Source organism: Dendrobium catenatum, unplaced genomic scaffold, assembly GCF_001605985.2.
Source record: "Dendrobium catenatum unplaced genomic scaffold, ASM160598v2 fragScaff_scaffold_798, whole genome shotgun sequence".
In the NCBI taxonomy this organism is placed as follows: domain Eukaryota; kingdom Viridiplantae; phylum Streptophyta; class Magnoliopsida; order Asparagales; family Orchidaceae; genus Dendrobium; species Dendrobium catenatum.
In genome coordinates, this window is record NW_021319260.1 from 237,886 (window position 1) to 262,930 (window position 25,045).

General features: G+C 32.7%; 1 protein-coding gene across 1 annotated transcript in view; it reads right to left on the minus strand.

Annotated features, from left to right (window-relative positions):
* The window catches only part of LOC110114428 (carboxyl-terminal-processing peptidase 1, chloroplastic), a 42,476-nt gene that overhangs the window by 14,881 nt on the left and 2,550 nt on the right, over positions 1-25,045 (minus strand). Inside the window, exons 2-8 of the mRNA XM_020847305.2 lie at positions 23,131-23,250; positions 12,159-12,296; positions 11,554-11,658; positions 11,282-11,450; positions 7,093-7,169; positions 2,688-2,732; positions 953-1,036 (exon numbers count right to left, since the gene is read on the minus strand). Of these exons, the coding sequence (XP_020702964.1) occupies positions 953-1,036; positions 2,688-2,732; positions 7,093-7,169; positions 11,282-11,450; positions 11,554-11,658; positions 12,159-12,296; positions 23,131-23,250 (738 nt within the window). The remainder of the gene's footprint in view (positions 1-952; positions 1,037-2,687; positions 2,733-7,092; positions 7,170-11,281; positions 11,451-11,553; positions 11,659-12,158; positions 12,297-23,130; positions 23,251-25,045) is intronic.

The following is a 25,045-nucleotide window of genomic DNA, read 5'->3' on the forward strand; positions in this document are numbered from 1 at the left end:
CTTGATACTATATATCTATGGATATAATGTATCTGATTGATGACTAGCCTTAATCGAAAGTTCTCTCTCGTGATCGGGAGGGGTAATTAACTATAGGGGCTTGCGCCTATAGGAAACCAGAACTCAGATCATAAAGTCCTCGCAAAATGAGGGCGAAATCTCTGGGTAGTATCTTATCTACAAACCCATCTGCCTTCCAAAATTTACCCCGGAACTTAGTTCGTTAAAACTCCCTCACCGAATAAGAAAAGCGAGCGGAGGCCGGGGCCGAATTTTCGGAGCCCACATATTCATCTTGCAAAATTTTTAGGAATTATTTCTATAAATGATTTAAGGCTCTTTCGGACAAAGAAATCTAATAACCACACACAAGAGCTACAATAAAATGATCAGATCCGACCATCTACATCTTCGAGGCCACACTTTTATTAGATCAGACCTGCGACAAAACTTGGAAAAAAATATTAAATTCTCCGTTGAAATTAGAGCTATTGTGCCTGCCCCCTACTAGTCCTCCAGAGATGGTTGTTACTACTACAAACATTACCATTGATTCAGACCCACCTATTCCTGCAACATCTCACCTCTCTCCAATTTGTGAACACAATGATGGCAAAGATTCACATCAGTCTTTTGTAGTTTCCATGTTACTAAGATTTCATATTATAGACTATCATGCTAGCTTCATATTGTCTATTGTAGTTTTCTTTTTTTACTGGCAATAATCGGTAATCACCCTTACGATACTCTCATATCTTTTTCTAATCAAGATATTTTGTTTAAGAAAATATACACCACCAATGCCCATAATGTTTTTTGCCCATATTGCATACCTTTCCAAATTATAGCCACCCATAGTCCATAGAACTTTAATTAAAAGGAACAACTCCCTCAAGAAAATCCTAAAGAAATTAAATTAAAAAATATCAGTTTAAAAACAAAGGAAACATACTATGATTGGACGGCTAAAAAATGGTGATGTATCTGCAATGATGGCTTTTTGCATTTCAGCATCCCTGCCAGCAGTGTAGATTACCTAGAAAACGCATCAAAAGAAAAAAAGATTCAGTTGTACATGGACAATGCAAGATGATTCAAATTTCATATTGCATAAATGGTTTCAGAAGAATAAAAAAAACATCAATACTAATTTATTCATTGTTATTGTAATAACTAAATAATCATTAACTTGTGGAAATTACTTACAACAATAACATGGTTCTTCTTCATATAGACACTAGGAGGAAGAACATGGGAAGTGGTCAGTGGCTGCACTAGTTTAAATTACATAACCTGTCATTGTCTTCCGGTGGCTGATAATCAAGATTGGTGAGGATAGTGATTAAGAATGTCTATTAGATGTATTAGGAATTACTTTTTTAAAATGTTCTTTCTTATTTTTATGAGGGTTATTATGAAATAAGTCCCTTCTGATAAACGGGCTTTTTCTATAAATAACAGTTTGTGCTCTAGAAAAAACTAATTATAATGAGTTGGGCAAAAAATAAATTTCTAGTCACCAACGTGTGGGCTAGCATATTTTCCCCTGTGCTTTGAGGAACTAATAAAAATTGGTTAGAATTCAGCAATTCAGATGCTAGAAGGATTCAAAATCTAGAAGTTCAGGTTTCGTAGTATTGTTCCTTTATCTTTTTTCTTATGTTCTCTAAAGAAAATTTCTATTGAATCTTCCTACCCAGCATCAAAATGACATCAGAGTATAAAATTTTCATTTTTGCAGTTGAATTCAACTAACGTTTGTTGTTTTTACACTTCTTTCATCAGCTTCCTATAGTTTTGCACCTATACTAGTTTCCTACATTTTCTTAGGAATTTTTTGTTGTTGTTGCTGTGTTCTTAGGAATTATTTGTTCAACAATTTCAAAATTATTTGTAATGTTAGGAACTATTTGTTTGCTTTAAAAAATATATATATTTTTTTTTACTAGTTATTCACCCATATTATTTAGTAGATTTACTTTCATTTAAATATTTATATGTATTACAATTTATTAAATGATAAAATAGAGCAACATAAGCAATACAATCTCACATACACTTGCACTATCTAAAATAGCCTCGTATTTCAATTTGGAGTTAACTTTAACTCTTATTTTAGGTCTTGAGACTAAAATTAAATTAGATCAGTTTTTAATAGTCGAGGGACTAAATTGGGGCAATGCGGAACTTTGAGACTAAATTGAACATTTTTTAGTAGTTGGGGGACTATTTTGAGCTTTTACTCATAAAATAGTGCCAAGACTTTGCAAAATGAATTTAATAGATTTTCTTCATGTTTCAATAAGCAGAATGAATATGATAAAAAATAACTTATCCCACGAATATTCTACGAAGGCTTAGCTTCTAATCACCATTGTAGATGTAAAGCTAGAGTTCTATCATTTTTTTTTGCAATGATTCGAACCCAAGATATGAAAGGCAATGCCATTCAACACGTTGTTGATGGTAAGATAATGTTTGATTTAGTCAGATAATTCACAAGAATACAAGTATAGCAAGATCACAAAATATAGTACAAGAAGATTATCATTATTATCAAACAAAAATAAGATATATTCTATTCAAATAAATTGGGAGGAGGCTCATAAGAGACATGAGATTTTTTTATTTTTTTTAAGAGACATGAGATATATATTACTCCACACATGTTTAAAAGTATTGCATACCGTATCTCCTTTGCCCAAGAAAAGCTTGGCAACCTCAATTCCAGCCTGAAGGAAAATTCAAGGGGCATAAGTACAAAAGGGTCAAAAATTATTTTTTAATGGTACAAAGTATAAAGAGAAGTCCCATCAATGCATTCCCCAAAATGAAACCAACTGAGAAGTACAGAAATCACAAACAACTGGGTTTGATGTGATCATAAAAAACTTCATCGTCAAAAAAACAAAATCCTTGTTTTATGACTATCTTTATACAAACTTCCACAAATTTAATTTTAAATCTTCGCATTTTAAATTTTAGGAGTCAGGTAGGTACATTCTTTAAAATGTCATCCTATCATGAAATTATTTTACGTTGTGCTCAATAATCTTCTTTGGGGTTTTATTGTGGATTTATGATTCCTTACTATCACAATCTATGACCCTTTCTTATTATTATCTACGACTTTCTTACAAATCTACTAACTCATAGGATTCCAGTTGTTGATCCTTCGGCTACTCTGCACTAATTGTCTCCTTTATTTCAGCTGATATATGGCCCACTTTATTGTTGTTGTTGAATTCTCGATTGATCAATTGTACCCAAGTTGATCTATGGGATCTCTATTGTTGACAAGCAACTCAATTTTTTTATTTATCTTCCCTATTTCTGAGCCAACTAATCCACAATTTTCTTTTTACCAGGGATGCTATGACCCAAAAATTAACGGTTTTGGCAGCACATTATAACAAAGAATGGTTGAAATATTTCTATGATCAAGTTTAGTCCTAAGTCAATGGAAGGGATTTCAATTATTGTTGTAATTATAAATATGGTACTATTGGCTGTTAAATTAATTTTTAGTTGAATGTATAATTCCATCTGTGGGGATTTAGTTCTATGATCAAGGATGAGATTTCAAGAGTAACAAGAGAGATTGTCTATAGTTTAAGGTTTTTTCATAATAGCAACTATAATTAGAACTCAAACATGAGGGTATTTTGATAGATAAACAAAGGAATGCAATTTAAAATTTTGCAAAAGCTTAATTGTTGAATAAACAAGATAAAATAAGGGATGATAGAAATCGTGTAAGAGAAAGAATTTAATTTTTGGTATTTGTTCATTCTAAACCCATTGAACAAGAAGTTGCTTTTAATCTTACAGAGGAATATGAATCAAAATGTTAATATAGGTAAACGAAAGGAAATCAAATGGATAGAAATACTCAGATAATAAACATTAGAGATTATGTGATAATGACATCTGTGGAAATAATTGATGTCAGATGTATGATTTGAATGATGAAATACCAAAGAAAGTAGAAGTTAAAAACATCAAAATTTTAAGGGAGAATAGATCCAAAGGTTTTTTATGATTGGATTATGGATAAATCTTTCTAATGGAAAATTATGCCTAGGGGAATCAAACAAAATCTGACAAGTTAAAATTAGTCGGGCAAACTAAAATATATTTGATAAGCACGTAAGAACAATGATAACGGCTTAGTAGAGAACCTATAACAACTTGGAATAAGGAATTGGATGAGCTATTAATGCAAACAAAGTAAAACCATTACAAGTACGTCTAGGTCTAAAATTTCAATAAAAGCATATTTAAATGAGTCAAACAGGTCATTATGCCAATGAATATCCAAGTAAGGATTTATATATTGATTTAGAGTATAAGGATGATAATAAATTAATGAAAGAGATGATATTTGTGAATTCAATAAAAAAAATATGACTTTAATTTTGATTATAATATTCTTTTACATGTTAAAACATGCATTAAAGTTACACCTAATTCTAAAATAATTTTGTATTTCAAACTTATTTTAAGAATGCATATAACATGCATAAGCCTTTCATGAACAATGGAAGTTGTATAAATGTTGTAAATACTTTGGCTATTAATCACATGAAATTAAACCTAAGCCAAGAGAATCTAGTGCTCCCAATAAGTTTATTAAATCGACAAGCTTTTGATAAAAAAAATAAAAAGAGTAATTAATACCTTAGTAGTTATAGAATTTAAGAATAATAATGCTTGATCTTGAAAATAGTCAAGGTTAATCATATACCATGGTCATCTAAATGAACTACAATACTAAGAAGAATACAAAATTGCTTAATTTATGGATTATTTTTACCTAATGTTTCACATTATACGAATCAAACTGACCAATTTGAATCTAAAAGACAAGTTTATGGTTAATTGAAAAAAGGAATTCATCAAGAGAGATGAAGTCCCAATGCAGCTCCAAGGTTGCTTACACCTAAGAAATGTGGAGTTAGCATATGTCAAGCAAAAAATTATCGGTGCTCATGCACTTAAAATATTTGAGACGCCTAGTTTCCCTTCAGATGTATGTACCGAGATGTGTTAAGTCAAGAAATGCATCCTGCATGTTTATTGGTGAGAAATTTGAAATAAACCACAAAAGTATTTTAACAAAATTAAAAAATTTATGCATTAATACAAGATCTTAAATATTTGAGATAATAAAGAGTACATGAATAGTTTGTTTTTAATTATGACAGCAATGAACTTAAATATCTAAATACACAAAAAAGTGAATAGAAATACTACATGGGTTGATAAATTTATAAAAATATACTAGTATGGATAAACATTATTTTACGGTGAAAAACAACTAGCTAATATACATGAAGTGGGGTATCTGTTATCTGACATATAATGAAGAAAAAAGTGATTGGCTTTGAATATATAAAAAATAATAATATTACTTGTCAAGATCTTGATGAAATAAATGATACATTAACTAATGAATTGCTTATGCTTAAAAATAAAATTTCATAATAAGAAATGGGTTGTGTTCTCGATTCTTTCTTGAGATGTTTTCCTATTCTAGAATTACATGTTGGTGGTCCTATAAATTTCTTTGATAGAAATAAAACAATAGTTATGAAAAGGAAAAGTATTATTGGCCCTTTTTCCCGTGGATATAGATAGTATAGTGCCCCAATGCAAAATTTGCCAAATAACATAGGATTAAAGAAATAATATTGGATTATGTACTTTCCTACACTCTTTATAAGCCTTGCAAAGATGTTAGTATCAATTTTCTTCAAAGATTTAAAAAAACTTATAGGTACCAGGACTCCATCTTGGTATAAGTGGATCATTTTCCTAAAGCGGCACATATTATTCCTTATGAAAAAAGTGTTATGCATCTCACAAAATTAAATTATATTTTAATGAAATTACTGATTTTATGTGGATTACCTAAATTTTTTAATCCAAAAAAGATGTTAAATTTTTAGATATTTAAAGTCTACGAAAAATATTAGAAATCCAGATAAAATTTTAGCATTGACAAATTGATGAACAAATTAAAGACATTAATCGAAGTATGGCCACTATGTTATAATCTTTGATAAGTGGGCATACATCTAGTTAGGATTCGATATACTTATGATTGAATTTAAAGACAATTCATCTACCGAATAAATTTACAAGCACAAGTCCATTTGAATCAATTATTGGATTTCAACCCACAAAACTTACACCTTAAATCTAGGCCTAATGAATTTGCACAATTATTCATACAACAGATGAAGAATTTGCATGAGGGAATTAGAAGAAAACTTGTTAACTAAGGAAATTATAAGTCATTTCTATATGTATACAACAGACAAGTAGAATTCAAACAAGACATTAAGATAATGAAATGCAACCATTAAAAACTAAATTGCTATAGAAATAGGATCATATATAGCTATATAATGTATTGGGATGAATGCTTGAATATTGGTTAACCAAAAAAAAAAAAGGTATTAGCCTAGTTTTTAATGCTCATATATGCCTTCATATCATGAATTATTAACCAGTTATGAGTAAGGCATGTATTAAACTATTTCCAAAATCTGTAATGGATGATGAGACTATATCGACTATTGATCATGGATATCAATATTTTTTATGCATTGGCAATAAAGCTATGCATGTAATAACTCATGGATATCTCTACAAGAAGTGCAATAGTTGTCCTAATCTACTTGAATAATATCATTGAATGAGTTTGAGAGCAGAACTTTTCTAAGTGATCAAAACTGATGTAAATAAAAATATGTAAAGTTACTGAAAATGCAAAATATTTGTCATGATCACAGTTTTCAAGTATAAACTTCTACATTTTAGATTTTTTTCGATACTAATTTTATTCATGCATGTGGTTTTTTTAATCATTATTCTACTTGCTCATTTCTAATAGAAAGCCAAAGGTCTTTTATCAAAATTGATTTCTAAAAATGAATAGTGTCTGGGCCTGAATTTTTATAGATGAATAAAAAATAAAAGATTGGAACAGTTTCTGGACCGGAAGCATAACAGCATGGAGCAGAAGATTGACTTTTTTCCAGGAACTGTTATACATTGAAAAGCACACAGACTGAAATAACAGACCTGCACAAGGCCACCGAGATTATCTCTGAGATCCAAAACCAGGTAGGAAACACCATAATCAAGGAGGTTTTTCAATGCTGTCAATAAAGATAGCATCATGTGAATCGATACTTCAATAAAAGTAGTCACAAATAAAAGAACTCAGAGATATAAATAGAGGCAGCTACTTGCACAAAAAGAAAAAAAGATACAGTTGAAATTTTCCATCTATGCATAACCAGAACAAAAAAGGATTTATACGTCATGTGTAAGCCTTCGTTTGGGACAGCTTCTTTGACGCTTTCTAAAACGGCTTTCTAATACAAAAATTTTTCGAATTAGAAATTTTAGTACTAAAAAGTAGTTTTATAAAGTAGTAAAAAAGCTGTCTCAAATGAAGCCTAAGTCACATTGACAGCTTACATCCATTTGCAGTCAACATTAGGCCATTTTAGTTAATTTTCTATGTTCGTACAATCAAGCAATTATGCAAAACAAAAGTAGGAAAAAGGGTCATTAGAGAATGTCTTGATAATAGTTAGCTTTTGAATAACAGCTTTCACAATTATTCAAGGGCAGTACATAGAAACTCACAACAAAGCTGGCAAATTATGTTTATGTTCATTATCATATTTCTAAGATAAATTAGATGCAGTTCCTTCAAGAATAGACCATGCTTCACAATGGCCTGTGTTTTAAAAAGATTGCATTTAGATCCCTAGCACATTTTGATATCTTCAAGAAAGAGCCTCTCAATTTATGATCTTCAAGTGGGCACACAGGGTAACAATGTTAGCCAAATTCGGTTGATTCCGAGAAAGTGATCATTCAAGCAACCTATATGTGAATATTACACTTTTTTTTACCATAATACCCTTCCCAGATTCTTAAAATTCCGAAACTTTGTTTTGGATGAAAAATCTGGTGAAGAAAAAAAAAAGCAAATATCAGTAGATTAGGCTATAAATTGGACACAAGAAGTGATACGTCATCACAAAATTATCTTGATTGGGCACGAATCTCGAGGCAAAATCAGTTCGGAAACTTCAAAAATTAAATTCGAGAGCATATGAACTCCGATTTAAGCGAGCTTATAGTCAAACTGAGCGTCTCGGAAATATGAATCCAACGACACCAAATTCGACCCAATCCGAGCCCAAATGAGTCCGAATCAAGGGCTCAAAGCGCTGTCGGAAGGTTCAAACCACAATTTGAGTTACCAAACGGTCTCCGATTTTGACGAGCTTCTACTCGAATCGAACGGCTCAACGAGCCCTAGATCGCCGAATTCCAACATCATTAAGGCCTTCAAATGTCCAACGAACGGTGCATGATCAAAGGATTCGATATCGGCCGTCCATTCAAAACACTCCCAATTCGCCCCTGATCTCACGCCTATTTATGGGCTATGCCACTCCAGAAAAACTATAAATAGAGTTATCATTCTACACCAAAGGGGCTCAAGTGAAGAGAGAGAAGAAGAGAAGAAGAGGAGAAAGGGAAAAATGAGAATCATCTCCTCCTCGACCACCGCCGAAGCTCTTCCTGCCGCCCGAACACGCCGGGATTCTGCGTGATATTCGGGAGAACGCAAGAATTCTTCCCTTCCACATGATGCTGAAATTCTTCCCAATTTGCAAAAGAGTTCCCTCCTAACGCCGAAACTCCGCCCAAGTGAAGCCGGAGTTCACTTTTGCCACCAACAGACGTCAGACTTCTACCCGTCGTCGAACCTTCACTCTTCGCCAAGTTTTCTACCCGACGCCAGACTTCTACCGGTTATCGGACTTCGCTGGACGTCTACGCGAAAATGGATTTCTTTCCATTGTTGGACTTCTACCTGACGCTGTCCTTCTGATCTTTGTCATCAAACTACAGTCCTTCTGGCCTCCGTCGCCAGCCGACTACGGTCCTCTTGACTTACGTCGCCCGCCGACTACAGTCTTTTCGACATCCGTCGCTCGTCGACTACGGTCCTCCTGACTTATGTCGCCCGCCGACTACAGTCTTTCTGACCTCCATCGCCCGCCAACTACGGTCCTCCTGACTTACGTCGCCCGCCGACTACAGTCCTTCCGACCTCCGTCGCCAGCTGACTACGGTCCTCCTGACTTCCGTCGCCCGCCGGCTACAGTCCTTTCAACAAAGCGAATATGTCAAAAGTAGCTATTTGTATTTACATCATGTAATGTACTCTATAAGATGTACATCAAGCTAAGGCCTTCTCCCAAGGAAGGGCCTCATTTGTAATCGACTGCAAATACTAGTGGATTCGTTCAAACTGGGCTAGGCCCCGTGGTTTTTCCCCCTTTTTCAGGGGTTTTCCACGTAAAAATCTTGGTGTCTTATAAATGTTAGACCCTCTCTCCTATCTGATTGCGTGCCGGATTTTCGTACAACGCTAAGACGATAAACTTTATATTTCTCTACCGCCGCGAATACTCCTGGATGCAACAAGAAGAATGAAACATACTTTGAGGATGAAAATAAAATCAATACACGAAAAAAAAAAAGCTAAAAGATTTAAAATGCTACAATGCAAATCAAAATCCTAAATATCTTAAACAAATAATTCATAAAAAAATCCTAGGAATGCTAGTTTGAAAAAAAAACCTTAAAATGACATAATAAGAAAAAAAAAGAATGAGGAAACGAACCATCGAAACTATCTCAAAAAGAAAAAAAAATCGAAACTAAGAAAAATTATTTCCATGCGACAAAAATTCCTAAAATGCAAGAGATAATGTTGGGAGTACCTATGAAGTTAGTCAATCCTGCAACCTTAAGATTCAAATGAAGTCATGGGAGTCACCTCAAGATGAAGCATGGCAAAAGATGAAAGGTTCTCAAGTTGAAAGTCACATGTCAGTTCAATAAGGTCCTTTTTTTAAAAAAATGTGATTTTATAACTTCAAAAATGATACGAGTACAACAATGGAAATAAACAAGAATGGTTAGAGAAAGCCTAAAATACATAAGACAAAATAGCTATGGCAAGAATCTTAAAACTACATAAGACAAAATAACTATAGCATGAATCTCAAGTATCCATCAGATCTTGAAAATCATTCATTTGAACCATCTTACTTGAAGCATGGTAAAAAGAAGAGAGTGATGATAGTTTTTTTTTTATTTATTCCGACCTTGTCTAATAAAGAGTATATGAACCTACTATCCGCTCGAGCATCATCACTCAGAATGCACCAATCAAAGTCAAAAATATGTTGTGAATCATGATCATTAGTGTTTTCACCAATAAGTGGAAGATGTGGAACTTTAAGAATAGGAGGACCAATATTCATGCTATTGTTTGTAAGTAATACAACAACAACAACAAGCCTTCATACAACTATGTAGGGTCGGCTACATGAATCTTTTTTCTTCCTCGTGTCCAGCTAATAGTCAAATTCTCATTTAGATCTAATAAAGAAATGTCATTTCTAGTATTTTCTAACCAAGCCTTTTTAGGTCTACCTCTATCTTTCTTAACATAAGTTTTTGTTTGTAAGTGATGTAGAAAAAAAAAAGTAGGGCTAGTAGGGTAGGTATAACATGTTCAGAAATTCAAGGAAAATTTTATTGGTTCCTAATTCTGAGTACAAATCTGAACTGATGAAGAATAATCAGCAAATACTCTGGGAGGAAGAAGGATCTGAAATTTTGAATATACCTCTTGAGCATGAATGTTTGATTTTCTTAGATCTGGATGAACCTCGAAGCATTTACATTAAAGCCCAAAGTTAAGAAAATAATATAGGGTATTTTAGGTATTAAAAATATTTTTAATAGAGAAATCCAGATAGTAGCCGAATTTTTGTATTAACAGGATGAGAATTCTACAATATTAACAGGATGAGAATTCAGCAACACACGCTCAACCTAGTTCTTCTAGCTTTTCATCAGTATTAAGAACATGCAAGAGCGTTCCAATTCAACTCAGGATTACAAATATAAAGCATGTCATCGCAGCACTTTAAACAGGACTTGAAATAAGAAACAGATCCAAAGGAGATTGCTTACTAATTCTTCATTTAGTAGATTGCTAAAGAAAATAAAATCTATATTAAAAATAAATAAATTTCCAGATTTTTCGAGAATGAAAAAGGAAATAAAATAGTAACAAGCTTAAATATTCACAAATACATTAGCATTTGATAACTAGAAGAATCTAAATTTTGCAGACGTTGAAAAAGCCTAAGTTGAAATATACCAGTAATTAAATCCTTTCTTGCCAATGCATTAAACTCCTTTATGTGTACATATCCAACAGGAACATTTCCCTCCCCCATTTTCTCTAGACGATAAAATATTGGAGTTCGTGCAACATTTTGCCTTTGGATTTTAATAGAATGGGCCAGGCCACAATCTCCATGCCTGACCTACATACAAGCACAAAATTAAAGTTGGGAAGATCATAAAATTCAATGGTACTCTGTAAATAGCTCTGTGCATGATTTTTTGCCAGCTAATTTGAAAAACAACCTCAACGGTTACAAATGTTTCTTTTGGACCTTGTAGCATAGAGGATACTTCAAATGCAGATTTCCCCTTGATATCAAGTCCATTGACAGATAAGAGCTCATCTCCCTGTATAATTAGATATTTTAATTATCATAGCACTTTAAATTCTGAAAAGATTTTCATGCATGGATAACTTGAAAGTAAATCAGCACTTTAAGGCTTCGTTTGAGACGACTTTCTTCTTGCTTCTTAAAGCAGCTTTTTAGTATAAAAATTTTAAGTTTGGTACTAAAAAACTACTTTAAGAAGCAACAAAAAAAGCCGTCCCAAACGAAGCCTAAATCTCCATTTTTCACTCTGCTGAAAATAAAGGATCAACTTGCAGAACTCATTTCAAATCTGCTTGTCTGCAGAAGTATCTATTCATGAGATGCTTATGCAGAGGACATGTAGCATAATATCGTGGGACCAAACAGAGGTAAGCGTGTAGAATTTTCGTTGCTACACAAAGAGTTCAAGATATCGACTTTTTTTGGTGCGGTCAAGAAGAAAAAAAAAAGTTTTTGCAATGAAAGGTATTCATGCTGTGGAAAATAAACAGCATCAATAAGTAAGATCTCGTTTACCTGTTTTACGCCAGCAGAATGTGCTGGGCCATCCAATATAACACCTAAAACTTTGATTTTTGCAACACCGTTCTCATCAGGAACTTCTCTAAGATTAATGCCAATCCCAGTCACATCATACTTTGCCATCTTGGAGAACTTTTCATTAAAAAAGAAGTACCGCATGCATGAAACAGGAAAAACTGTAGCTTTTGTTATACATATTGGAAAAAATCAAGGGGAAAAGAAGTAAACACCTGCTACACCCGTATTAGTTTTAAAAATTTGCAATAACACAAGCATTTCAGAATCCAGTCACATAGCATCTGCTCATAAATCGTACTCAATCAATCAGTCAATATAAAAAGCAATAAGAACCGTGAAAAAATCCAGTGTTGTTAATACAACGACAAAAAATTATTTAAGTCGACATTTCATAGTTTAGGTTGAAAATCACATAAGTATGCATGGACAAGGATTTTGGAAGCACAATAAACCATATTTACATATATCATCCACAAAAAGAAAATTTTCAGGCAACCTTCAGTTATGATAGATGTAAAGAGAATGATGTAAGACTGATAAAAGTCTGAGATTTCTAAAGCAATGTATGATAAGATGTGATTTTAACACAAATGAATTCACAATATGCAGCTTGCTAATTCATAATTGCAACAAACTTGTCATTTTTAATGTAAGGAGATCAAACACACTTTATTTGTTCAAAAAAATAATTTAACAATGATACAAAAACCAAAATTTCAAAAGAAAATTATTAATGAACATATAATTTCAGCAAAAATCAAATTCACGCTTCAAAGATAAAATATGATAAGAATCTCACTTGACAGAATTATAAACATACAAGCAAAATCAGCGACTAAATAAACTAAAAGACTAGGATAAGGATAGAAATCACCCCAAATGAAGAAAAAAAAAAACAGACCTCAAGTTAGTCCAAAACATTTCCCCTGAAAGTAGTTGTCCACACATGTGAAGCATTAAATAATACACATCCAACAAGTAAACACATAAGAAAGAGAAAAATAAGAGTTGTATTTCAATATTCACCACTCAATATTTTATTTGCATATCTCTTGGAACTACTTATAACCTTCAAATGACCAAAATAGAAGATCGAACAATTTCGATCAAGATCTCCTCAAACAAATGGCTTCAATGCATCCATTAGGAATTCCAAAAATTTTCAGAAATTCCACTAGCGAAAATAAGAAACAAATTATAATAAATAGTGAGGTGGCAGAAAGGTGAGCACATGACTGTAACTAGAAGCAATCAACAGCAATTAAATAAAGTAGCACAGTAACCCTACTAGAAAGTAATGAGTAAATAGCGGTACGATGATTTAGTCGGTAAGTCATTGTCAATGAGAAAGTCCAGAGGTGGCAACAGCACAAAAGGAAAGAGGATAACTGTGAGAAAACATCAACAATAAAAGATATATGGGGATAACATATGGAATAGCAATGACATAATGGAGCTATAACAATTCTTAGTTAACTCCTCTAAAGTCCATATGTACGGATTGGAATTAAACAGGCTAAAGTTGAAACAATGCATTAATGATTTAGATCTAAAAATTTTTAAAATACCAGAGAACACATCTCATTTGCATGGGGACAAGATCACAGAAATATCTCACACATGAAAATCTAAAAAAACAAAATATAATGCTGCAAATCTTATACATTATCACTTTTTATGTTTGGACTCAAATCTACCTTTATATTTCCATAAAATTCGCCAGGCTTGAAAAAAATGGTTCTCATAAGCTAAGCATTTTATATTTCATCAAGCAAATCTAGACATAAAAATTTGGCTCTGACAAATTGGACATTTAATATTTCATTAAACAAATCTAAGCCTCACGAATGTTCTTCGTGCAACATAATCCACGATTCATCAAATGCTAGTTTTTCATGCTATAATGCAAGAAAAACCTCTAATATCAACCATCATCAACAACAACAACAACATCAAGCCTTTATCCCACTACGTGGGGTCGGCTACATGAATCCTTTTTCTCCATTGTGTCCTATTAAAAGTCAAATTCTACAACAACATCAAGCCTATAACATTTTCACGTATATGCTTATTTCGTATCCTATCTCTAAGGGTAAAGCCACTCATCCACCTGAGCATCCTCATCTCTCTACCACACTTAACTTAGTATTATGCTTCTCTTTTAATGGCCAACATTCGGTACCATAAAGCATTGCAGGCCTCACTACCATCTTATAGAATTTCCCTTAAGTTTGAGGGGTACAATTCTATCACATAACAAGCCCGATGCATTCCTCCACTTTAACCATCCAACTTGAATTCTGCTGATAATATCCCCATCTATTTCACCATCACTCTGAACAATAGATCCAATATATCTAAAACATGTACTCTTATTAATGACTTGATCGCCCAAAGTCACAATTCCCTCACTAGGTCTATTACTACTAAAATTACACTCTATATATTCCATTTTAGATCTACTCAAGCGAAAACCTTTAGACTCTAAGGTTGACCTCCATAATTAAAGTTTACCTTCAACTCCCTCTCTAGTCTTATCAACAAGAAGAATATCATCAGCAAAAAGCATACACCAAGGTACATCCTCTTGCAAATGTCTAGTGAGAACATCCATGACTAAAGCAAAAAGATATGGGCTTAAGGCTGATCCTTGATGTAACCCAACCGAAATAGGGAAATACTTGGTCAAACCACCTTGTGTTTGAACACAAGTAATAGCTCATGCATACATATCTTTAATGATTTGAATATAAGCAATATTGACTCCTTTCTTTTCAAGAACTCTCCAAATCACTTCTCTTGGAACTTTATCATATGCTTTTTCTAAATCAATAAATATCATATGTAGATCCTCCTTATTTTCTCTATATTTCTCCATAAAACCTCTTAATAAATGTATGGCTTCCATAGTCGACCTACCCAGCATGAATCCAAATTGATTTTGAGAAACATTAGTATCACGCCGCAACCTATGCTCCATAACTCGCTCCCATAGTTTTAAAGTATGACACATTAACTTAATACATCTATAATTCATACAATCTTATGCATCACCTTTATTCTTAAAAATAGGAATTAACACACTCATTCTCCACTCATCTGGCATCTTTTTAGCCTTCAAAATAGTATTAAAAAGTTTAGTAAGCCAAAAAATCCCTTCATCTCCTAAGCATTTCCACACCTCGATTGGAATATCATCAGGTCCAACAACTTTTCCACCCTTCATTTTCTTTAAAGCCTCTCTAACTTCAGTTTTACTAATACGCCGATAAAAACATAAATCTTTATTTTCATTTAAGGTGCTAAGGTCATTATAATCAATCTTATTTTCACAATCTTCATTAAAAAGTTTAGCAAAATATCTCATCCACCTTTGTTGAATATCTTCTAAGAAAAGTATTTTTTTATCTTCATCCTTAATAGACTTCACTTGAACTAAATCCTTACTACTCAAATCTCTTTGTTTGGCAAAATTATACATATATCTTTCTCCCTCAGTATTTAATCTATTATATAAATCACTAAAAGCTAATGTCTTTGCATCGCATATTGCTTTCTTAGAATCCTTACGAGCCACATAATATATTTCCCAATTATCATAATTTTTAAAATTAAACTAATTTTTATAACAAATATTCTTATTTTTAATCTTTTCTTGCACAATTGGATTCCACCACCAACTATTTTTACTATTAGGAACTTTTCCCTTTGATACTCCAAGCACATCTTTTTTAATATTCTTAATATCACTAGCCACTTTTTCCCACATAACATTAGCATCCTCATACACAGACAAAATCTTAAGATCTTAAATCTTACTCTCAAAAATATTTTTGTTAATATTCTTTAAATGCCCCCATTTAATCCTAGAAAAATGTTTTACTTTATTTTTTATTTTATGCCCCTTTATCTTAAAGTCCAAAATTAATAATCGATGTTGGGTACATAAATTTTCACTCAGAATATCAACCATCAACAGTGAAACAAAAATCTCATCATCCATAATAACTTCTGAAAAAAGCTTAATAAACCTATCTGGTAAGGTGTTGGGCATGCAATCAAAAAGAAGGGAGGGAAAGAAAGAAGATTCCAATATATTAATAGTAGATTCAAAAATAAAATCAAACCAAATACACTAAGGATAAGATTTATATTAGCACTTTTTTGGAATTTTTAATTTGTAATCACAAGTCCTAGTATATTGCGAAGCTTTATAAGGCTGTCTTTCTTGTACTTAATTTCTTAAAGACTTCTATATGATTTTTTTTGGGAATAAAGTGCAAAGGTAGACCTAAAAAGGCTTGGCTAGAAAGTATTAGAAATGACCTTTGTTTATTATATTTAAATGAGAATTTGACTCTTAATAAAAAATAATAGAAGAAAAGGATTCATGTAGCCGACCCTATGTAGTGGGATAAAGGCTTAATGTTGTTGTTGTTGAAAGTGCATCATTACCTTATCACCTGATTTGAATTTTATATATTTCCAACATACATTAACAACAAATTTATATTTTTTATAATTAATTGTTAGTTTTCTGCAAATAAATCCATGTGAATCATGCATATACACTTAATAAAATTTCAAGATAATTTCAAGTTGACCGGCAATTCCAAAATTGACTTGAAATTTACTCAAATACTATTCAAGTCAAGTTAAATAGGTCGAATCCGAGTTTAACAGGTTAATTTTGGGTTTAGCGGGTTGCATTAATCCAAACAAAATCGTATGATCCATAAATAAACAGGTTAAATGGGTTGGAGTTGGGTCAAGCATTTTGATTGTATAAAAAATAGATCAATTTGTGTCAAGCATGGTCAGATCAACTTAGGATTAGACCCGAACTCAACCAACAAACTTGAATTAACACCCCCATAAAGGATTATGCAAATTAACTAGATTTAGATTTAACAAGAAATTCAACAAGAGCTGAGTTTTCTACGCTGATAATATGTGATAACTTCAAAAAGACTTGTACCTAGGGAAAAATTATTCCGTCAGGTTACCTGACTTAGAGCTACATCAGGTAGCCTATAATATGTCGCCACGTGCATTTATTCTTTACCGCGCGGCCCGACGACCCGACCTGGAACGGACCCGGGAGTTTGCGTAGCTCGGTATTGGTCGATTTTGCTCGACAAAAACGAAAAATACTATTATGTGAAGACCAATACCGAGCAATACCGAGTTCAATATCGAGCAATACCGAGCAATACCAAGTTCAATACCGAGCAATACCGAGTTCAATACCGAGCAATACCGAGTTCAATACCGAGCAATACCGAGCAATACCGAGTTCTTTTAGGTATTGCTCGGTATTGGTCTTCACATAGCGGTATTTCTCGTTATTGCCAAGCAATATCGAGTAATACCTAGCAATACCGAGCAAATACCGAGCAATACGCGAACATAGTAATCCCGGATTCGGTCCGAGTCGGGTCGTCGGGCCGCGCGGTAAAGAGTAAGTGCACGTGGCGACATATTATAAGCTACCTGATGTAGCTCTACGTCAGGTAACCTGACGGAATAATTTTACCTATTAACATTGAAAAATGTAAACACAACCAATTATATTATTAAATCTCACCCAGATTTGTATTCTTTAATCAAACAACAAAATAAATCACCTTGACTCCTATAAACTATTAGTTTAATAGTCAGACTATGGGTGATAAGTATAAAAAAATATAATAATTGGGTTCCCATTTTTTCACAAAATTTTCCAAAAACAACTCAAATCTCTGTCATTGTTAGATACAATCAGTTTGGGCAAGCGAGACAATTTAATCACTTCATTAAAATACAATTTCGTTATGTGGGAATTGGGATACATCAACAATTTTTTAGTTGTTTTAATGAATAAAAATAGAATCGTGCTAGTGTCCGTGACAATCTAAAACAAAGTCTATGCACATGTACTCGCAATGTTTATAGGGAATATGTACTTGTGTATAAAGCCTAGGATTGCATTTCTTACCTTTAGCAATTTGGGATATTTTACATTGTCATAAAATACACACAACACCATTGTTTTAAACTTAGGCAATAATATCTATCCTCAACCATGGCCATAATTTTATCTAGATCAAAAATGTCATGCAACACCTCCAACATGTAGGTCAAAGGTAAGAAATCTCATGGAGATAAATGACGGATGCAAATTAAAGTTCCCTTGAAAAGAAGGCCATATGATCATGAAATATTTATTAAGGATAAATGAAGCACTAGTTATGTATTCTTCCTTATAGTACCAAAACTTGTTACCTTAACTTGCAAGGTGTGCTAAATGATAACCTTGCTTAAGGTATCTACTAGTTTATTGTAAGCTCCAAAGCAATGTTTTAACATCATATGCTCTTTAGGAATTCAAACCATTTGACATATTGATGGCCCAATTTTCTTTTGTAAGTCCAAATGTTTTAATGCCTAGCGACTAAAATATAGGATATAGGATAACTTTTGGGCGAAAAATAATGTCTCCAATACTAAGTGCACAACAACATAGAACTATCTTTCATAAATAAAATATTTCTAATTTTCTTATTTAACTTTTCACTAAAACAAGTGATCCATTGTCCGTCCAGATTTAATAGCCATTCAATCCCTATGCCAAGTACATCACATAAAACTTTAAACTTTATTAAAATCAAGCAAGCTAAGCACAAAGGCGATGAGAAATTTCTCTTTGATGTCACTAAAGGCATGATCAATAGATTTTATCAATTGAAACTCTCCATAAGATCATTGGTAATAGGTGGCATAACAGAGCTAAATCCTTTGATAAATCATTGATAAAACTTAACCAAATCATGGATACTCTAACTATCATTGATATTGGTGTGTTGGCCATTCTATAATTGCATTAAGTTCATGTCAACTGATAATTCATCAATAAGCATTACAAATCCCAAGAATATAATTGATGGCATAACGAAGCTGCAATTTTTCATATTTAAATGCAATTTTTAAATTTATAACTTCTCAAAGCCTTTTTTAATACAAAATGTTCTTCCCCTATATTTTTTTAAATCATAATGTCAACAAAATAAATAACAAAAAATTTTCCAATAATTTATCTTAAAAAATGCTTCATAATCCTCATGAACATACTTGGGACATTCATTATTAATTTGAATGGCATCGCAAATTGCTTATATAAACTATCATTTATTTTAAAAGGAGAAAAGGGTCAAAATGATCTCCTAACTATGTAGGATCATTTTAGTCCCAAACTATATAAAAGGCCTGAATTGGTCTTTAGACGCTTTAAATAAGGGTCAAAATAGTCTTTCCATCTAATTGCAAGTTAAATGTCACAGCCAGATCTAAATTGCATGTTAAATGTCACAGCAATGTTCACAAAAGTCACGGTGGAGGCATGAATTTAGAGTATTTTGGACATGGGCATTTTATTTTTGTTGTTAATAAATTTGTAATTCTATTATCATATTTTGAGAACTTGCCCTAGCTAACATGGCCCTCGCATATGATCTCATGTAACAGAGGTCGATTAGAGAGGCAAGATGTGAAATGGGATGGGAACAACCACAGGAATTTCATGACGTGAAGAGGTTTACCTGCGAAGTCGCAAACAATGATCTAGAGGGAAGTCGCAGCTTATCTGCACATGCCCAAATGCCACTAAGTGGCTTATAAGAGTAGCTCCTAATCGTTAAATGAGAGGAGATGAAGCTTTCAATCTCGGTCTTCTTCGCATGACTGGAAAATTTCCAAACTCATGAATAAACTTACTCTCTAATATCCATGAATGGATGTAACTATTCATTATGAAAATTCTCATGAAAGAATATATCTCGGTGGTAATGAGCTGAGTTCATATGAATTTGCATAAACTTAAAAAAAATTATTTTAACTCAACTTAAATATGAGTTGAGCTAAAAAATGATTGATTTCAACTCGATTTTTGAGTTGATTCTAGTAATTTTTCTTAATTTTCAAAAATTAAAAATTCCTAAATATGTATTTTTGTATAAAATATGAATATATTATAATTATACATTTATTGTGTAAGAATCGGCTGGTCCGGTTCAGACGAATCGGCGGACGAGAAATGAGCTGCGGGCTAGTAGATAGCGAGCGAGCGAGCAGGTCGAGCGCGAGCAAGCGCAGCCGGTGGGTTAGATCGCGTAAACAAGTGAAGAATAGTGTTAAGAAACAAAAAAGTAGCGACTCCTCATGGGAAATAACTATGATTATTTCACTCCAGTGGAATCAAACGAGCGAATGAAAGCAGCAGCTGAGAATAAGAAGAAGGAGAAGGCAAATGAAAGAAATAGAGAGAGAGAGAGAGAGAGAGAGTTCTTGGGTTCCATTACTGACGATGGGGAGATCGAGAGAAAGCGAGGAGTTGAGCGAAGGAGAGGATAAGGCCATGCGCAAGCTTGAGTAAAAGAGGAGAACATGGTCAAGGGCAAGGACAAGGACTCAAGCAGATTAAGAAAAGGTAAGTGTTTAAAGAAATTTTCATATATTTAGTTAAATTAAATAACAATAATAAAAATTAGATTTTAGATTGAAACTTGATGATGACTAATATGTAATTAAATTATTAAATTAACATTATCTAAAAATTTTATTATAGATAAAATTTATAAATGCAATATTTGAAATGCTATTGAAGTTAATTTAAAATTCATGATTCTATCTTTTGATGTTAAATTTAAATTAATGATAATAAGATTTCAAGGCTAATTATTGAAATAATTAATGGTTTAAGAGCGAAATTCATATTACAAAATCAATATATGAAATAATTTGAATATTTATTTAAAATAAACAAATATATAGATAGAGGATAAGTAAAAGAGTGAAAATATTTTAAAATGATTGTTTAATAATTAATAGGTTATGAATATTACTTTTTAATTTTAGTAATATATAGAGAGAGATAAGTATATATGTAAATATAATTTAAAAATTCAATAACATATGATAATTAAGATGTTAAGTAATATTTGAAAACCAAGTAAGAAAGTTTGTGAATCATTTTTATAGGTGTTAATCATATCAACAATAGAGTAAGGAGTAAGAGAGGAACTTTAAAACATCTGAATCAAGGTAAGAACTCATGTCTTTAAATTACAGTAATAATTTTGTTTTATCTTAAATTAAATATATTGAAATATAGTGATATCTTCTTAATAAGTATTTATTGCAAGCTAGATTATACTTTGTCTTTCTCATATCCAATTATTAATCATGTTGAATCAAATGAAAATAAATATGTTGTGATTTATATTTTCACAGAAAGTAAACGAATTATATGGTTAAGATAGATATGTTTGAATGTGTATGTTGATTGATGGAGCACACCTCCTTATGATATTAGTTAGAGAAGCAATGTACCCGTGCACGTAAATGAAAAAGGTTATGAAAAAAAATAAACAAATAGTGTCTTCATTGGAAATGCAAAAAATGACTACAAGCTAATTTTTTTGCATCTTATATTAGTTGTTTTCTAAGACTCTCTACGAGCCTCTCTATATCTTTGTTAATTTTATGAGCTTTTATATCTAAACAAACTTTTATGATAAATTTTTTATTTTATATTTTTTATCTTTTCATACACATTTTGATTCTACTGCCAACTTTTTTACTATTAGGAGTTTTTTCTTTTGATAATCAAAGCATATACTTTGTAACATTCTTAATATCAATGCTACTTATCCCACATAACATTAACTTTCACATAAACAATACAAATCTTACGATCTTAAATATTACTCTCAAAAATATTTTTATTAGCATTTTTAAATATCCTCATCCAATCCTAGAATAATAATTTACTTTATTTTTTATATTTTACAATTTTATTTTAAAGTTCAAAACTAATAAGCAATATTGAGTACATAAACTTTCACTAGGAATTACTTTACAATATTTGTAATCCAAACAATTTATTTTTTATAAGAAAATAATCAATCTGAGTTTAATATATTCATTTTACAAATGATGAGATGCTCATCTCTTTTCTTAAATAAGATATTAATAATTACAAAATCATAAGATAGATCAAAATCTAATATGATCCTACGACCTTCATTAGTAGCTCCAAAGTCCAAACCACCTTCATTAATCATAAGCTAGAAGATCCTAAGCCAGATAACACAATCTATTTTAGATCCACATTGCCTTGAAATATAATGATTAGGAGGTCCGAGGTCGCCCCATTGAACATTGTTTTTTTGCCATTCACAAAATAATGCATTGTCATTGAATTTGATGCAAACCCTTTTTGATATGGTTGATGTAAAAAATCTTTTTTCTTAAATTGAACCTACAAGGGATAAGATGAGCTGCAATTTTGAAAGACATGTTATGAAAGTGTTCAAATAAAGTGCTTGAACAAAACTAACATTCCCTTAAAACAAACAATGTTGAAGAATTGGTGTGGATATAATCTCTACTTGAAACTGCAAAAATAGGTGCTTCCCAACATCCCGTCAATAACTTATTTTAGCTAAATAGAATAGAATAACGAATTATATGCAACTTCTTGTGAATTAAGACATAGTAAACATCTAAAGAACGACAAGATGTTCAACAACTGCTGGCAAATCAAAAAAATTATTCGGTAAGCTTTCATAAAGGTGGCAGTAGAGACCCCTCTAGCCAAACCTTCCAAACCCACCCCCACATGTCAACTAAATTTTTATGTAACCTTCATTAATAATCCATGTAAAATCAACTTACTAGAAGTCCATAAAAATTGAAAATCTGAAGTTTACAACTTGGCTAAACCACAAATTTAAAAAAATACCATTTATAAATCATTAAGAGAAAATAGTATGAAGAACAGAGATTGTTTACATCATGCCTCCACAAAAAGCCTAGCAATGAGAACCAAACAAGTAAAAAGCCAATTTATAGTTTTAGTCAGAAGAATGATCAATTAAATACTTTATATGCAGAAAGTAAAAGCAATTACTTCTGCAGGAGAAAGAAAACGAGTATATGGATCTCCAAGGCTAGCTAGCATCTTCTGGATCACATTGTGAGCTCTACTTCTTGTTTTGATGTTGTTTTGGAAGATGTATTCTTTCTCTTGCTGTTACAAGAGAAATAAATGAATAGCTAGATAAGAAAGAAATGCCAGTCAAGGCAAGCATTGATTAATTAATGAAATTACAAGAGAGCTACAAAATGACAAAGTGACTATAAGCACTAATTAACGAGTTTTTACATGATAAGAACATTTTCCTCCATTCAATAAACCAGAGAAATTAATATTTTCATTTAACCATATAATGTAATTGCCCAAAGACGTGTTACCTAAACAACATCATCAATATCTCCAGATTTTATTTTGAAGTCCGGAACTTTCAAACATTTGGCAGAAGCAGATTATAAATATTGCCAAATGTTTACCCTTTTGAAATTTTTTAAAACAATCCGAATCTACGCTTGAGTCAATTTTTGTGCAAGTGTTCCTCAGATTCTCTATATGTATCAGACATTAGATTTTAATAAACCAATTACTTTAATAACAATTCTCCCATGTCATTAACCTCTCGTACGAGTACTTCTTTCACATATCTGTTGACTAACGTGTAATACTCAAAGAAAAGAAACGAAAAATACCTAATACCCGGTGAATCCACGAAATCATGCCGAAATCCCGCTCGATCCTCTGCAAAACGGCGCCGTTTGCGTTATTTCCCGGAACTCCTGCGTGAATCCTGCGATCCTCTCCTCGATCGAGCCCCGTTCGCCTCTATAAAATGAAGCCGAACCCACTGCTCTTGGACGCTGCTTCTCCAACTCCTTCCACGCTCCCTGCTTTCTTCCACGAACTCCTCACCCGACGTCTTGCTGCTCTCTCTCCGATCCCGACCACAAACCACCTGACCGAATCCCGCAAGCTCTCCCTTTTCTCCGATCTCTGGACCCCCCGACCCCGTCTCCTCTCTGACTCCTGCATCGCCGTCCGACTTCGCACCTTCTGCGGCCTTCCCTTCCGCCGATCCTAAAGGATCGGAAGTTCCGACATTTTAGTCGGAACAACAACGGGCGCCCGCCCGCTCACTGTGGAGATAACTTTCTCCATTTCGGGCACCTCTTCGGCCGGATCCCGTGAAAGAGAGAGAGAGAGAGAGAGAGAGAGAGAGAGAGGAAGAGGTAGATCTCCATACCTCTTGTCCAAGCCGGCGTCTCCTCCGACCCGCTCCTCCTCCGGCGACCCGCTCCCGACGACATTCCCTATCAGTTGGATCGGAGGCCAGAACGGGAGCACGCCTATCGTGAGGGTAATTCCACCCCTCACGCCTTCTTTAGCCAAATCCCGTGAAGGGATTTTAATATTATATATATATAATATGATTTTAACTATAATTATGTTAATTAATTAAAATTAATTATAATAATTATTATTAATTAGTTATATTTATAAAACTAATTATTATTAATTATTATTAATTAATTACTATTTATTAAAATTAATTAATAAGTTAGCATTAATTCTAATTTAATTAGAATTAATTATAACTTACCATTTTAATTAATTTTAATGAATTTTAATTAATTATTTTAATTAATTATAATTATTTATAAATGATTAATTAAAAAGAAGAATAATTACGTTAATTAATTTGGTTAACTAATACTAATTAAAATGTGCTCATCCCTTACCTGACGTCGAGCCTTCATCGACGACCGCCGTCCATCGCCCCGAGGTATAGATTCTTGAACTCAGGCTTCCCGTCCTCGACGTGTACGATGACAGTCGGAAAACCGCCTATACACGCCTTATTGCGCGTGGTGGGATGGGACCAGCCGGTCCGACGCCTACGAGAGGCGGACAGTCGCCTCCACTCTCTCTCCCTCGATCTCCGTGCCACACCGTC